This window comes from Vigna radiata, chromosome 5 (assembly GCF_000741045.1).
Source record: "Vigna radiata var. radiata cultivar VC1973A chromosome 5, Vradiata_ver6, whole genome shotgun sequence".
NCBI classification, from domain to species: Eukaryota; Viridiplantae; Streptophyta; class Magnoliopsida; order Fabales; family Fabaceae; genus Vigna; species Vigna radiata.
In genome coordinates, this window is record NC_028355.1 from 2,326,619 (window position 1) to 2,343,622 (window position 17,004).

At 34.8% G+C, this 17,004-nt stretch overlaps 2 protein-coding genes across 2 annotated transcripts; both read right to left on the reverse strand.

Annotated features, from left to right (window-relative positions):
- Positions 1-1,017: 1,017 nt before the first annotated feature.
- LOC106761534 (protein LURP-one-related 6) lies at positions 1,018-2,442 on the reverse strand. Its single transcript, XM_014645091.2, has 3 exons — positions 2,040-2,442; positions 1,517-1,762; positions 1,018-1,434 (listed from the first exon to the last, which is right to left on the reverse strand). Exons 1-3 carry the CDS (start codon positions 2,256-2,258, stop codon positions 1,291-1,293), a joined length of 609 nt encoding a protein of 202 aa, XP_014500577.1. The 5' UTR covers positions 2,259-2,442; the 3' UTR covers positions 1,018-1,290.
- Positions 2,443-9,941: 7,499 nt separating this feature from the next.
- Positions 9,942-12,795, reverse strand: LOC106762526 (subtilisin-like protease SBT1.8). Its single transcript, XM_014646489.2, has 2 exons — positions 10,973-12,795; positions 9,942-10,880 (listed from the first exon to the last, which is right to left on the reverse strand). Exons 1-2 carry the CDS (start codon positions 12,588-12,590, stop codon positions 10,216-10,218), a joined length of 2,283 nt encoding a protein of 760 aa, XP_014501975.1. The 5' UTR covers positions 12,591-12,795; the 3' UTR covers positions 9,942-10,215.
- Positions 12,796-17,004: the final 4,209 nt, after the last annotated feature.

A 17,004-nucleotide genomic window follows, 5' to 3' on the forward strand; every position in this document is an offset into this window, starting at 1 on the left:
AAGGATGGTTTGAAACCTTTGGATGCTCTTATTCTTTTCCATATTGAATAGTTCATCAAGAGACCCAATTTTTTTCTCTTGATTTCAAAGGATCTCTTGTAATTAATTACAACAGTATCTCACATTTCTTTGACACTTTTTTAAGTGTGCAATTTGGCACACATTTCTTTAAGATAATGCACACATATGACTAGCCCTTTAGTTAAGCAAATATCAATTCTTCTGTTTATAAGTTCACACACATCTGAGTTGAGGCTTTTGATCAATATAACATGGATCGCAGATTTCATTATCCACCATGTTTAGCATATTGATGTGGATTTCGAACTACGATAAATTCTCCTCAATAACTCATTTCCTTATTTCTTACCCCTTTTAATCTATATTTTTAACTTGAACTTATATATTCTTCTTAAAATATTATCAATAGTAAAAAAATAGTCTTGTCTTCTTAATTTATATATATTAAAAATATTATTATTTATTGAAAATTTTAATAAAAAAAAATATCCTATATGTTTGTGATATTGCAAGTGCATACGATTCCAGAATACTGCATGGATTGACCGAAACATCATGCACAGATAGATGGTGGAAGTTAGATTTCCAATCACACAAAACATCAGTTCTCGACTTTTTCTTGTCTAGTTTGATGAAAATTCGACGAATCCTAGGTTTATAGAATCATCTTTATTTTTGCTAAAGAGAATCACACCAACTCTGTTTATAATTGTGTAGAGAACCCTCCTCACCAGTAAAAGAATCCAACAAAACATTTTTTTTTTTTGAAAAAGTAAATTATCTATTATATCAATTACGCAAAAACTAGTCATTACGTGAATATAATACATACGCATGAATTCAGAGTTCTTGAGATTCTCTTTTAGCCAAATTAGCCAATTCCGTGCCTAATTTATTCAATTAATTCAGTTCCAAACTCTTCAAATTCTTCCGTCACCAATCCAATTTCACACAGATTCGAAAGCAGCCTATAAACGATAAGCACAAAAGGAACAATTACTAAATAATTAACTTTAACATATCCATCATTGTCAAACAAGTACACGAATTAAGGAAACAAATAATCACTACCTTAAACTATCCAATTTCCTTTCCACAATATACAAGATATTTTCCTATACTAGTTGGTAAAGGCTGCTGATTTCTGGTTTCATATATGCATATTTATGATAAGAAAATAAAACCATTATCGGTTTTCTGCAATAATAATAATAATAATAATAATAATAATAACTCAGCAACCATAGCATCTTCTGCAGAATTTCAGACTTAGCAGTAGGTGGATTCTCCATAAATGTAGTCAAGAACTGCGATGACTCCAAAAACAAAGGCTTGATCCATCCCAGGTTTCACGACCACATTGTACAGATCCTTGGTTTCCATCAATTTCTCCACTTCTTTATTCACCCCAACCTGTGTATAACAAAAACACATATTACTAATGTCATGTTACAGTTTACAGAAAGAAAAAATTGAGACTTGAAAAATTGGGTACCTGGGCAATAACGTTGCCCCTAATGTCAACAATGCTACAATTCCTATCAGGGAAGTAACCCCTGATCTCAAAGTCCCAGCCTTTGTTACTTGCAGCTCTGGGCTCAATGGAGATTCTAATCCCATTGTTCCTGACAAAACAAGAATTCGGTTCTTTCAAGCTGAAAACCAGGGTCCGTGATCCTTCATAGTTCATGCTATATCCTTTCCACTTCTTGTAAATGCTAAGGGCCTCAATCATGCCTCCCTGAACATCACAGAAAGTTAACTTCATGTTGCAAATTTCATCATTGCATAGCAAATCAATCACATCATTGCATAGTAAACAGAAGATATCTCACTCAAGAGTTAAAAGATTGATCTCTTAAGGTATATGCATGTAAGAGAATAATCTTTTTTGACAACCAAAATCTAGAAATCGAAACTTAATCACAAACTTACTATACACACACACAAACAGAATACGCTGCATGCACAGTCTATGAAAAACTTGATAAAGATTAGGATTAAATTTTGATATATACCTTTCGACGCATGAGAAGTAAAGCATCTCCTTCACCATCTCTTAGAATCAACTGTTCCTTTGTGCCATGAATTCCACAGCCATCAACCTTGAAAACAACCCTTTGGGCACTACAATCCGTGACTACCAATCCCCCTCCATTCACCACATGTGGCCTTCTTCTGACCCCAAGCACCATCTGAGAAGATGAACAGTACATTTTGCTAATAACAGGCATCATCTTCCAACCCTTATTGTTTTCTTTGTGTGTCTTTGTATGTAAATAGCGTAAAATTCTCAGCTCTATTGTTCTACGTCCTTACACTCTTGTTAACTTTCCTCAAAGACCACCCAATTAGTTTTTATATATACACAAAAAATTGGGGTCTATCATTGCAAGAAATGATATATTAATGAGTGAGTAATGGAAACAAGGTTCTCCTCACTTGTGTGACTAGACTTCTTTGGCTTACCCTTTATAGGTTTGGCAAGTTTTGACGTATAGGAGATAGAAGAATCTTACAAGGCATTATTGATTTACGTTAGTTGCTTGTGGATATGAGATGTGGAAGTTTGAGTATGTTCACACAGATGTGGATCATTGCTTAAAAGTTAAAACCCTTCTCTTTGTGATAATTAATTAGCTCAATTCACAGCATTCGTTGGCGTGTTAGACTGCTCTTTCAGTTATGGCAGATTGAATTTCCATAAGGGGTTTTCAAAATGCCAAAACCTTCAGATTTCAACCAGAGAAATAATCTCAGGGCAATACTGACATAAAATAAGGTAGGTGAGATAGTAGTTTTCAAGAGACTGTTCGCAAGGTTTTGAATTTCGGTAGAGCTGTATTTGAAAGCTGAAATTCAAAGGGGAATATTTGAAATATTGAAATATATACACGAATCTTATACTTTGATGGAGAAACCCATAAATAAAAGCACGTTGGAGACCTATGATTCGATGCTTCTTCAAAAGTTTATTAATTTTGCTGCATGGATAATCGTTATACTTGTTGAAACATCTTACAATATCTCCGACAGCATTTTATTTGCATTATTGGCTAACTCTAAGAGCTTGTTTTAACAAAAAAAAAAAAACTTACATAACGAAGTATTGAACAAATAAATAATATTTTTTGAGTGACGGTAAGTTAAAAGAACTTAATTTCTTATATGCTAAAGTAATATAAAAGACCTGTCAATTTTTGAATAAGTATATCTTAAAACCGAAGAGTTTAACGGATTTGGTTTATGTAGAAAATAAGGTAATGAAGTATAAATAGAAATTTGGCACGAGTTGATAAATATAAATGTTGCTTGATAAAATTTAATTATGTAACAGTATTTGGTTGACTTTAGTACCCATACAAGAGTGTAGCATCTTACGACATAGTTGTCTATTTGCTGTCATGACACGTGGTGGGCAGAGGACGAGACTCGTGGAGACGCGGCCAATAGTAATTGTTTTCAAACATTTGTAGAAATTTAGAGAATACGTATGTGGCTGTAGATTTCTCATCTTACCAATTTATTCATACAAGCCAAAATACATACCTTTTACGCACATATTTGTTTGCATATTCTAACATTGAAAAGAAAAATCATATCATTATTAAATATTATAACCAAAAGTTATAGGAAAATAAAAATATTTTCTTTAAAATATGTTAATAATTTGTCTTTTAGTTTATTAGATGTAGGAATGCTTTCGAAATGCTAATTCTCTAAAGAAAATAAGCTTTTTTATACATTCCTTTAATTTAAGTTAATAATGTTATAAAGTTTTTAGGGTAGTCAATAAGGTATAAACAAAATTTAACTTGTTCTTAGATTTTAGGACAAACTTCATAATGCATGATAATTTTTGCCATCTAAAAGAGAAGACACAGGAACGATAGCAAGGTTCTCATTAGAATGAAGAAAGAATGGATTCGAAGGATTAGTGTATGGAGTTTTGGGAAAAAAATGAAAAAGAAGAAAGAATTGTAACTTTTGATACCATCTTATAATTATTTGAAAGACGAAAGAGTGCAAACAAAATTATATAGAACTATGTAGAAACATAAAACTGAAAAGAGAACAAAATTTGTTTCTACTGATATATATATATATATATATCAAATCAACTTTGTACTTATAATTGTGTTCTAGTTGTTATTATATGATGACGAGTTTTAGTTCTGATACTTGCTGCAATTACATGGTATAATATCCAACAATTGCTTCTAGCGCACAACTTTAGTTTTGTCAATTTGTCTTCCTTCTATCAACTACAATCCCATATTGGCAGTAATCCTTTTACTACTTGTGTCTCTTGAAGCTCCACAAAAAATCCAAGAAACACTCCAATTTCGTGCTCATGGCAGTAAAAGACTACATGTGGTAGAGCTGCTCCACCATGTCGTATATGCAGTTGAAGAGAGTAGTGACGTAAGTGACGGGAGGGGGAGGAAACATGGGTAGCAGGAAATTGAGGCAAGAATGATGGTGGAGGAGAAGGACATCTAGTTCAGATCTAGTTCACAAAGAAGAAGACAAGAACAACAAAGGGAAAAGAGGAGAATGAGGATTAGGGATATAGAAATCCTCTTATTACAAATAAAAAAGAAGTTATAATTAAAGTTATAATTAAAATTGGTATATTTTTTTTTTATTTATTACCGTATATATTTGTTAGATTGAAGATATTAATAGACTAATAAGTATTGTAGATATTTGTGTCTCTTTTATATAAAAGAGGTATATTATATAGAAAAAGTGTAAGGACCCCATAATTTATAAGGCTATTGGGCCCTAGTAGAAGGCAGCAGGCCCATCAGAATTAGAGCATTCGGCTTTAGGAGGGGTTCCTTTTTCAAATCAGATTTTCATTTTACTCACTTTCCCTTCTCTCTCTAAAAAGGCTCTTATGCCCTAACCAAATTTCCTCTGCCTTCTCTCTACAACTCCAGCATTTTGAACCGTTCAAACTGTGATTTGGTGCTTCCAAATTGTTCCTGGCGCAGAGGGCTTTAATTTGCACCGAACGTTCTTCAATTCCGCCTGGTGAGTACACTTTCCCCTTTTCTTCAACCATTCTTGAACCTAGGGCTTGCTGTCCTATAGATTTCATGTGCTCTACGTTTGTTCCTTTCCATTCGTTAGTTGGTAATAGCCCTAAGAAATTGTCTCCATCATCAATTTGGTGATTTATAAGTTCTGTCCAGTTTCGCACGGTGTAGGGGGTACTGTTAGAGCATCTGTGAACTGTGTTGAGCAACCCACCAGGTAAGGGGAGCTAACTATATAGATAAATATATTATTTCTTGGTTTGTGTATTCATTGATGGAAATATATGTTGAACTTGTTGTGAATTGGTTGATCTGAAAATATGCTGCTCTTGTGAATGTAAGATGATATGCTCTGGAATATTATGCATGAATCTGTGGATTTGGTATTAAATGGGTTGGTTTGTTTTAAATGGATGGGATGTTGGAAATTGACATGCTGAAAATGTTGTGTTTACTGGAAATTTGATTTTTACTGGTGATATGATGAAGGGGCATGGGCTGTGTAGAATTTAGGGTCTGTGAGTGGAAGTGAGGTACTGGTTAAGGGTAATTGAGGTTTAAGAACGCCGTAGAGCAACTAGGATACTTTAATAAGTCGGTTGAACCTGATTAGGAACCTCCTTCTTTGTTGGTAGGATAGAGTGAACCTAAAAACCAGAGCCGGCACATCACTGATCATAGAGCAGCCCTGGCCTGGTCCAGTCAATTGTGACTAGTCATATGTGTTGGTGCCGAAGGTGAGTCCGATGCGTTGGAAATTTGTTCCCACTCCGGTGACCCATTGGGGTACAAGAAGATTGGGAGAGAGTAGAACCCTTAGGACAGTTAGAGGATCAGCAGAGGAATTGGGTTGATTTTGGGTTGGTTAAAGGGAAGCGAGATAGAAAATTTAGGTATCTGTGGTGTGGGCTGTGTACGGTCTGTTTAGGCAGTTTAGGTAACTTAATTTAGACTTGTTTGGACTATAAAACTGAACCAAAACCTATCAACAGTGTCATAATTGAATCAGGACCCCTAAGTCTTAGGAATGAATGTTTTACAGTTAAATTCACACCTAGGTCAGCTTATAATTACTATAGCAATAATTTAAATTGGTTAAACATGTTTCATATCAATATTAGTGTTACAGAATTTAAATTGAACAATTTGATATGTCTAAGATGTACCAAAACCAGAAAAATCAGCTTGCTGTCAAAAACTGATGAGAATAATCAATTATCTCACTTGATAATCGATTATTCTGGTCAGAACTTCATATTTTCTTCAAAGTTCTCTCAAATAATCGATTATCACATGTAATAATCGATTATCATATGTAATAATGGATTATCATATGTAATAATCGATTATTGTCGTCGAAAAATCATCTAGGACAATTTTGAGTGGTTTTCGGGGTTTCGGGTATCATTTTTGGACGTTCCTTAGGTCGCTCTAGGGGTTTTTGACCCTTCCGAAACTGTTGGTGATGGTTTTCAAGTCATTTTCATTGTCTCAGTATGAGTCTGTGGAGTTTGTGTTGTTTATTAGTTCTTTTGGGTCTGTTATTGTTTGGAAATGAATGTGGAATGATTTCAATGTAAATTATGACTGAGGTGATGTTGTTAACTTGAAAGTATGTGATCATAAAGGTTATGAATTGATGTTAAGTGTAACAAGCATGGTTCTTGGACATAATTCCATGATCCTTAAGGCGAGGATTCACGGTGGTGCCCTTAGTGTTTTAAAATGAAAGTAGGGGCTCAGCCTTGGGAGTCATTTTGACGCTCCAATGGTCAATCATACTCACTTAGAGAGGTTGAACCATGTGGTGAGGAGTAGCAGGAGGTCCTTAGTCTTGGGGGCTCCTAGTATGCCTCAAGGCCCGGAACGGACTAACCTCATGAGTGTGGCAGGATGGGGAACCCAAGTTTCATAAGTCACCATGGGTGCAAGACTCGCCATAGCCTGACTATCATTTTAAAGTCCGGACGGGTCAAATCTAGAAATTAACATGCTTAGGTTGTATTTCTGAAACTATTTGGTGTGAGTTATTTCTTGTATGTTACATGCCTAAATTGAGTTGCATGATTTTATATAATTAGCTCACCCTTGCTTGCTTGTGTTTGTGAATGTTGTATGTTTTCCTTTTGCAATGATCATCTTTTTTGGATGTGAGCAGAGGAGAATGAGGCCACTCTGGAGAACGTCCTAGAGGAGAGCGAGGATACTGTTGCCTAGACCCTCTAGAAATTTCTGGGCTGTTATGCCTCTTTGAACACTTATGTATTTTGAGAGACTTAGAATTTCCACGTTTTAATTTCCCTATATCTGGATTACTGTAATCCTAATTTAAATACCTTAACCACTCTTAACTGCTTTCTATTATCATCTATGATGACATCTTAATTTATATTCATGTATGTTATATAATAAGAATGTCACAAAAAGTCATTCAAAAGTTATGTCGAACGATCCAATAATACACCCATCAAACGAGTCTCAATATAATATCATACAATTAGTAGTTTTACATTAAATAGATCTGCTGAACTTGTCATTAATTACTTATGTTTTCAATATAAAAAAACATTATTTCTTCATCAAACTTATAATCTCACTTTTTACATTGATTGAAAAATTCCAAAATCAATCTATTATCATCGTTCATAGTTAGTTACCATCGTTCATAGTTAGTTACCATCGTTCATAAGTTTATAAAACTACATATCCATATATTATTATATGAGTCGTACAAACCTAATTGATTTTGATAATAAAAAAGAATAAGAAAGATTTAAAAAAGATAAGAGTTACTATATGTGATTTTGATATTATAATTAAGTCTTACAAGTTATACAATTTAAAGATTTTATAAATATTTGTATTTAATTTAAGGATAATTTTGAGCACAATAATTCAAAACACAAAATACTATATAGCATGTATGGCCTTACACATAGTGAACATAGTCTCCAGTTATAAGGACTAATTGATAAAGAAATAAAATGATATTTTATAATTTGATCAAAAAAAAAAGTATCTTTTATGCTGTGTTTTTTTGTAAAGATTTGAGGGAGATGATTTGAATGGATTTGAGTGGATTTGAAGATAATTATTTTGTTGTTTTTTTGAGTGGATTTGTAGGTAATTGAGAGTGGATTTGAAGGTAAAGTTTGTGAGAATTAATGTAAGATTTGATTGATGTGACAGATTTAAAAAATTAATTTAATGAATAGAAATTAAAAATTACTAAAATGCCCCTAATTATTAAAATATAAAATATTATTTTTTAATGTTATATTTAAATCTATAAATGTTAATAAAGAGAGGAAATTAATTAATAATAATTAAAATTAATTTTTAAAATATTAAAAAAATTATATTTTAATGATATATTTAGTTGATATTATTTTGGGGGCAAATGTCATTATTGAGATAACCGGCCTTGGTGACATCAACACGTTCCCCTTTCCACTCCTCCACAACTACCCTGCTTTTCTTCATCTTCATCCCCTTCTTACTCTCTCTCTCAACTGCACCTCAATCTCACTCCCTTGTTACCCAACTTCTCAAGCGACTAAATTTCTAAGCCTCAACTTCCGTCACAATATTCCCAATCCTCAACATCTTACTCTCACTCATTCCGCCTCAAATCTTTTTAAACCCTCTTGGAATGACGCTTTCGCCTCCTCGGGTATGTCCTAAAATTCCTCCACTTTCCATATAAACAAGTAAAAATAATACTTATCCTCTTTATTTACATGCAAACAATGTTCCAGATCTGTTCAAGTTTATCTCTTTATTTCCTTTCTCTCCACCATTTTTTCCTTCACTTTGATCCGGCTTACTGGGTCTCTTTTTTTGTTTCAGGGAGAGAAATATTATTCTCGCCCTTCACTTGCATCCAGATCGAAACTCGAACACATGCAGAGGCGAAACCCGATCGTTCCTGCGCGGAATCGACGTGAATCGGTGCTGCAAGAATCTGACGGAGGAAAATAGAAGGTTGCAGAAGGAAGTCCAGGATCTTAGAGCACTGAAACTTTCCCCTCAGTTTTACATGCAAATGACCCCTCCCACCATACTGACCATGTGCCCATCCTGCGAGCGGTGGCTGTTTGATGCCAAAAATAGTTCAATCTCGCAAATCCCCGCTTTTCCCCGCCTTTCTTTCTTCGTAGATCAGCGCATGAGAACACAACAAATCAACGCAAATCTATCCTCATCAATTCTTGCATACAGTAAATTAGCTCAAACGAACATAGCGTTAGTTAGAAGATTAAAAACAAATAAAAATTAAACCCACTGATTATTTGAAAAATAAAGATTGAGGAAAGAAAAATAGAGTGTGTGCTAAAGGAAAAGTAAGAGGGATAATGAAAGAGATCATTACACATGACTTTTGGTAAACACAGACCAAAGCTTTTTGAGCTCATTGCCTCCTTCATCTATTTGAATTTTTTTTTAAAAGAAATGTTATTAAAATCCCTTTTGAAGTCAGGAATATTACCTTTTTTTCCACGCTTAACCCTGCAAGAAAAATGGTCATTGAAGAAATGTGATAGTCATGTGCTACACTTTCCTCTTTGCAACTGTCAATCACACAGGCAAGTGTCTTTTCCTTTCAGACCCTAGATTTCCTCAAGGGCTCAAAAATGGTTAGGATACATTTTTAAATCACATCACAAATTATGGTCTAAGTCATAACTCAGAAAGGACACAATCTGTAATAAGATTTTCTATTTTTACAAAATTATATTTCACAATATTTTAAAATATTAATTTGCCTGCATAAAAATTGAATGTGCTTATTTACCCGTATGTTTAGAAAAGATAAGCTAGTTTATAACTTCAGTGAACTAGCTTGGACCAAAAGCAAAAAGGAAAAGATGAAAATTTATGAAATTTGAGTCTTACTTTTGAAATTTTGGAGTAAACTTAAGTCTCAAGGATAATTGGCGAAGCCAGTGTTTGGTGTTTACTTTATACATACGAGATCAACGCACTGGTCTTGTTACATCAGTTTTACTTAACAATTTGAAAAAAATACACAACCTCCTTGTAAATGAAAATGTCCAACTAAATAATGTTACAGTGTTGGGTTTGAAACAATGGCTGTGCTGTAAAAATGGAATCCACCAAGAGACGACGAGACGATAAGAGAAGAGACTCACAAGAGAGTCCAAGAAAAAGCAACTGGGCTTCTCACTTGGTGCTGCGCATTGCTCCACATGATGCTTCCGAAACCATACTTCCCGGAATCACCGCCACTCTTCTTCGACACAAAGGTCACCGTGTACCTCCGCCTTTCCCCCACCTTCCCAAACACAAGCCTGGTGGGCTTCACCCTCACCTCCACCGTCGAGGGGGCGTCAACGGTGACATCGTAAATGGAGCCAGCCTCGCCCACGTTGGTCAGGGTGCGTGTGTATCTCACAACCCTCTTGGCTCCGAAGAGGATGGAGAAGGAGGGGTAGTTCAATTGGCCAGGGTCAGAGAATTTTCTGGTGCAATTAACGGCGTGGCGCTTAACTATGAGTTGAATGTGGTCGGGGCTGTAGTCCAAGGAGCAGAGGAACTTAATGTAGTCACTGGTGGAGGCGTCGTAGACAAGCCCAGGAGAAAGGGCCCTGTGTGGGTTAACGTGGCCCGCACCGTGAGCCCACGGCGTGGAAAATGCACCACCTGCGGCATCGCGAAGTGGAGACTTGGTGTTGTCGTGAACGTATGCTGTGGTCATGAGTGCAGATTTTATCGCGCTGGGACTCCATTCTGGATGCGCCGCTTTCAGCAATGCAGCCAACCCGCTTATGTGTGGACAAGACATCGACGTACCTATGATGCACACCACACAACAATGTTACAACAATCGCACGCACCCAATCCAAAATATCCAATACATACATTGGGAGTGAAACAGAACATACCTGACATGATGTTGAACTGCGTCTTCCGCGTGTCATCCGTCAACCCGGAGGGCCCAATAGCTTCGGACCACCCGGCTAAGATGTTAACCCCAGGCCCAATAACATCCGGTTTCAGAATCTGTCGGGTCACCATGTTGGGCCCTCTTGAACTAAACGCTGCCACCACTGGTGAAGGTCTAACGTTCAAAACCGTTCCTCGGAAACCGAGAACTGCCGTTGGATTAGGATCTGAGGAAGCGTATTTCCTGATCTGATCCCCCACGATTCTCCCCACCGCCACAGCCGGTAGAAGGTGGCTGTCCGCTACTAACTCCTCCCCACTCGCTTCTGTGTTCGCCAGAATCATCCCCACCCCACCTGCGTCACGCACCACCTTGCCCTTCTCCACGCGCGCGTTAATCCCTCTATCGCAAACCACCACCTTCCCACGAACCAAACTCGGGTCGAGTGAACCGGGCATGCAGACGCTTCCGGACTGGTTCAACCCTTTATTATAAACCAACCCCACCGGTTTGGTCCCCATTCCGGTTCCGCTGTAAAGCGAAACACCGGAGTACCGTTTTTTGTTGCCGAGAACGGCGAAGGCGGGGAAATCACGGTCCAAAGTCCCAGCACCGACGGTCATTATCCAGGGTGCAACATTTGCAAGTGAGGCCTTCTCGGGGCCGCTGTTCCCGGCGGAGCAGGAGACGAAGATCCCCCTTGCCACCGCTGCGAACGCGCCTACAGCAATGGTGTCGCGAAAGTACGGCGCGGAGCCGCCGCCGAGGGAGAGCGAGAGCACGTCGACGCCGTCCTGGATGGCGTGGTCCATCCCGGCGAGAATGTCTGACGCAAAGCAGCCGTCGGTCCAGCAGACTTTGTAAACCGCTACACGCGCCGTCGGTGCCATCCCACGTGCGGTCCCACTGGCGTACCCAAGGAGGCTCGCGTTCCCCACGTGCGACCCAGCCGCTGTACTCGCGGTGTGGGTACCGTGCCCGTCCCTGTCGCGCGCCGACGCCGGCTCCTTCTCCCTGGACCCAACCCCAGAGGCCATGTGGAACCCTCGCGAGAAGCTTCTCGCGCCGATGAGTTTCTTGTTGCACAAACTCGGCGAGAAATCTGGCCCGGTCTCGCACTCCCCTCGCCACCGAGCCGGAATCTCAGGCATACCGGCGTCAGTAAAGCTTGGAGATTCAGGCCACACTCCTGTGTCGAGCACACCTACGATAACATCGTGCGACGCTTGGTTGAGGTCCTGCGCGGTGTGACCCTCCCACAGCCCCGTCTCTCTCTCGAGCCCCAAAAACTGGGGCGTACGCGTGGTGTGCAGTTGGTAGACCGTGTCCTCGTAGACTCCAAGAACATCCTGGGATCTGAGAAGGTCCTGCGCCTGGTCCTCGGCCAGCGACGCCGCAAAGCCGTTGTAGGCATGAGTATAAGAGTAAAGCAAGGGATCGGAATGAGTGGTTAAAGATTGAAGATTTGCGGTGTACCAGTCGGTGTGAGTGGGGTAGATTGAAGGCTTGTTGTTGTGTTTCATGTGAACAATGTATGTCTTCTTGGGCGATGTTAGACACCAGCAGCATTGTGCCATAAGCAAGAGCGAGAAAACGAAGGTGAAAAGGGCACCCATGAAGGTTTCTAATTTAGTGAATGAATTTTGCAGAGGCAGTGTCAGAGAAAAATGAGGAACTGATGTTGGGTTTATAATAACGTTGCCCGTTGCTAAAATCGACTCTCTACTTCACTCCATTTACCTTTCTGCCATTCACTCTCTTTTCTTTCCTTTTCTTCTCTCTCCGCTCTTCCCTACCGTTACCTGTCTTTCTCCAATTTCAGAAACGTAGCTTTGATGTTACATACTATGTTGTATTTTACTTTCGCAATAGCTTCTGTAAACCACTTACTGTATTTAATTATTATTATTTGTTAATATATAAAAAATAGATGAAATGTGTGTTTTCCAATGCAGAACAGCATCCAAGAAATTATGCAATATGCCCATCCTTGAGTCTTAAAAGAAGTATATTTCTAATAAGAAAAGGTATAAAGACATAGCGAGAGAAGAATGAGTAAGTATATAGTACATTAGTTTTTTACATATTTGGAAAAGATAGAAACAAGTGAAGACAAAACCTAAATAGCTGGCTACACGAAATGGTAAAGGTCCACTACTCTACCCTTTTGTGTGGATGAAAGAGGATATCATGTACCAACCCTTCGTTACTTTCTTTACTATATTATATAATATTAGCTTCATTTATCTTATAATTGTTCACTTAACGTAATTTTAAGACTTTATTTTTTAATAGTATATTACATTTATTTAGAACTTCCAATCAACCTTGCATTTTATACAAAGTTATTTAACACGTAATTAGTGTCTATCCTTCCCAGTAAACAAGAATGATTATATTGAATTAGCCAATCAAATCTTCTATTTGACATGAGCATGGGCATTGGGCACTGTGCAGTGGCAGAGACTGGTGTAGTATTTTGAGTGTATGTACTAATTGAATATTTTAATTTCCACCCACAAAAAATCAGTTTACATGGATAAGCATCAGATATTTTTTCACACAACATAAAGCATAATGTATGAAAATAATTATTTTATGTTTGGAGTGAATGGACAAAATCATTAAAAAAAAGTTGGCTGCATATCCTTTTGCAAGTGTTCTTTCTAGTTTCTTCATCTTTACATCAAAGGTTCAATTATCGTGTTTATTGATAAAAGATTTCATCTCCTTATAATAGCAAATGATAAGGGTTTAGTTTAGTGGAGTTTTGATGTTGTATTCAATTTTCATGTGCTAAACATGTGTACTTATGTTTTAATTGGATCAACAAGAACATTCGTAGATTCTCACAAAAAGTTCTATGGTAACAATTAACCAGACCAGAAGTGGGTTTTTAGCTCAAGGTTAGCTTTCATGGAAATAACATTTTAATATGTTCTAAAAAGTGGCATTGGAATAAAAGATTTTCAAGAATAAAAAATTCTGAACTTGGCAGGTAAGAATACATTTTTCGGAATAATTAAATGTAAAGTTAATTTCCAATGAATATACTGTTCTTAACAAAGTATAAACACATTTTAAAATTTTTAGATTCTTAAGAAGCTCATTGTAGGAAGAGTTATCTAGTGGAGAATATGAAAAAGTGAGTTCATAAATTTGAGAGAAATTTAAGAATAAATTGATTGTTGTTTTTTTTTTAATAGATTTAGAAATAAATGAAAGTAAATTTAAAAGTAAAGTGTGTAAAAATTATATTAGGAGTATAGAAAAGTATTTTATTTATATATTAAAGAGAGAATTCTCGTTGATATAAATTATGTATTGTTATAAATAAATTATTAAAAATAAAATAAACAATATATATATATATATATATATATATATATTAAATATGAGAATTCTCATTACATGTTATTATAAATCATAGATAATTGTCTTAGTTTTTAAAATGATAAAAAAAATGTATTTACTTTAAAAATAAACTAATTTAATTTTGTTTTTCAATCTCTAGGAGAAACAGTTTATTTTTTAAAAGGAAGTTAGAAAAACATCAACTGGGATGAAGAACGTGTTTTACTTCATGTTTATAGTGGTCATTTTTCTTATTTTAAAATCCTTTCATAATAAATTTTTAGATATTAACTATTTCTTAAACCGAATAAGCCAATTAAAAAAACATTATTTATGAAAGTTAAAGTTTGCAATGAATTGAATACTTGGGAACTAAAATAACAGCATTTTTTCAACAAATTTATAACTAAATTATAAACTTGAGAACTAAATATCAGCACTGTTAACTATTAAACGCGTGTCTTTAAAATCTTAAATATTATCCTTTTCTTTACTTTCATTAGTAATAAATTGATATGATTTTTAACATTCAAACTAAACTAATATTTGATACCATAAATTTTACCAGTAAAAAGTGAGATTTGAATATAAATCAAAACCTCTAATTAATAGTAGTTTAAAAATTATTATTGTTTTTAATGTTAGAGTTCTAGGTAGTAACTCAAATACTGATCTATTACAAAAAAAAAATCATTAAATAGTAATTTAGAGACAAAAAAATAATTAATTACTATAAATATTAATTTATGAAATAAAAATTATTAGTAATTAAAAAAATCTATATTGTAAATAAATAATTATAATCAATTTGAAAATTAGAGTTTGAATTATTCTCTAATATTAACTATCAAAACTATGATGGAATTAGAGTCTATTTAGGGTCTAAGTTTAAATTAGAGATTAATGAAGACATTAGACATTAGTTCCTTGATAGTTAGATTACATTTTTTTAGTTAATGTTTATAATTAGATTACATTCTTTTTTTTTTCAGATGAGTCGATGGTATAGTCTAGTCAGAAGGTTAATCTGCGTTAAGTTTACCTTTTTTTATAAAATTAGTCTCATGAGATTAACCAATAGGTTTAAGTACATTTTGAAGTATTCATAAATGAATATATGATAAATAAACAATAAAGATCATAAATGCATTATTTATATACAATGTAGTATATTTATAATACATTTGGAACAATTAAATCACAAATTTATATCCAATATGACATTTGAACTAAATCTGCATTGTAAGACAACTGTTGCACCTTTTTCGCCATTATGGAAGAGGGTGGTAATGAATTGTATTTTTAATACCGTCTTTAATTCGGACATAGGTTTAAATCTAATAATTAATGTCACATTCTTTGACAAAATTGGTAAATAAATATTGTGTAGTTTACCCTAAGTATTATATCATGTAACAATCTTATAATAATAAGGTTTGGAGAAATAGATTTGTGGTAACACTAAGTTAATAATACATTTATTTATACCGAATAATAAATGATGTTAATTTGAAGGATGAAAGGGAAAGAATAAGAATGTGTGAGTGAGGTGGCATGCATAATGCATGGCGAAAGTAAAGAAAGAGCAATAAAAGCTTAAAAAAGGTTGGGTGGTGGGAACCGCAGGAGAATAATGTTATCTTTTTTTTAAAAAAAAAAAAAGTGATTAATTGGCTGCTGAAATTACGCCAATATAAGCGCTTTTCTTAGGTAACCTACCCAACCCCACCATTCTAATCGCAACCTCATATTTTCACTTGTGAACAAGAGAAATAGATCTAAGTTTTAAACTTTTTTTAGTTTCCTAAGTTCTAAGTTATAAGTAGATGTTCAGTTTAGTTCTCTTAATTTTTTATAAAAAAATGTATCAAATGAGTCTTTTTTTTAACTTGAAATACTGTTTTTGATTGTTTCTTAACAACTACTACATCTTTAGATTACTCCGATTTGTTTCTTAATAATAACAACACTTTAAGTTGTTCTTTGTACTTTGACCATGAACATAAAAAAGGACTCGTTTGATACATTTTTTATAACTTAGGAATCAAAGGTTTATATTTTTAAAAATGGGGACTAAACTGAACATCCGCGGACCAAAAAGATGTTTAAACCTAGATATGTAATTATTTGTTTTTAACTAAGCAATTATGATAGATGTAATTATTTGTTTTTATATTTTTTTAAGAAATAAGAGAATAAAGAATAAAAAATAAATAATATCAAATAAATATAAAAAATTAAGGATGTCAAAAAATATTTTTCTCTTTAATAATATTTATATAATAAACTATCAATGATTTATGATCTTTTTTTTTTCATTGTAAGGGCGATTCATTTAAAAACTACAGTTAAAGTTAGGAAACAAAAATAATAACAATAAATATAGGAGATATATCATAAGTTTGTATATGTTAACTCATTCTATATGTAGAAGTTATGGATACATTTATGTACTTTTTTTTTTTTTCTTTAGCATACATTCAAATCATATCATACATACGGTAAATTCTAAACATTTAACTTTTAGATTCATTAACAAAATTTATTTATAATTAGTTTTCATAGATGACTTAAAAGTTTAATATGTGGCCCTCTCGAGAAAAAAAAATTAATACTTAGGTTTTATTCATTGCTTGACAGCCTTTTATCCTGGTTAAAAAGAAAGTAGTGAAAAAG

Excerpts from the sequence above, each read along its gene's own strand:
- LOC106761534 (XM_014645091.2), bottom strand. The coding sequence starts at position 2,258 with ATGATGCCTGTTATTAGCAAAATGTACTGTTCATCTTCTCAGATGGTG. Across the intron at positions 1,763-2,039 it reads TACTTCTCATGCGTCGAAAG|GGAGGCATGATTGAGGCCCT; the intron begins GTATATATCAAA and ends TGTGATGTTCAG. Across the intron at positions 1,435-1,516 it reads GGGGCAACGTTATTGCCCAG|GTTGGGGTGAATAAAGAAGT; the intron begins GTACCCAATTTT and ends TGTTATACACAG.
- LOC106762526 (XM_014646489.2), bottom strand. The coding sequence starts at position 12,590 with ATGGGTGCCCTTTTCACCTTCGTTTTCTCGCTCTTGCTTATGGCACAA. Across the intron at positions 10,881-10,972 it reads GCAGTTCAACATCATGTCAG|GTACGTCGATGTCTTGTCCA; the intron begins GTATGTTCTGTT and ends TGTGCATCATAG.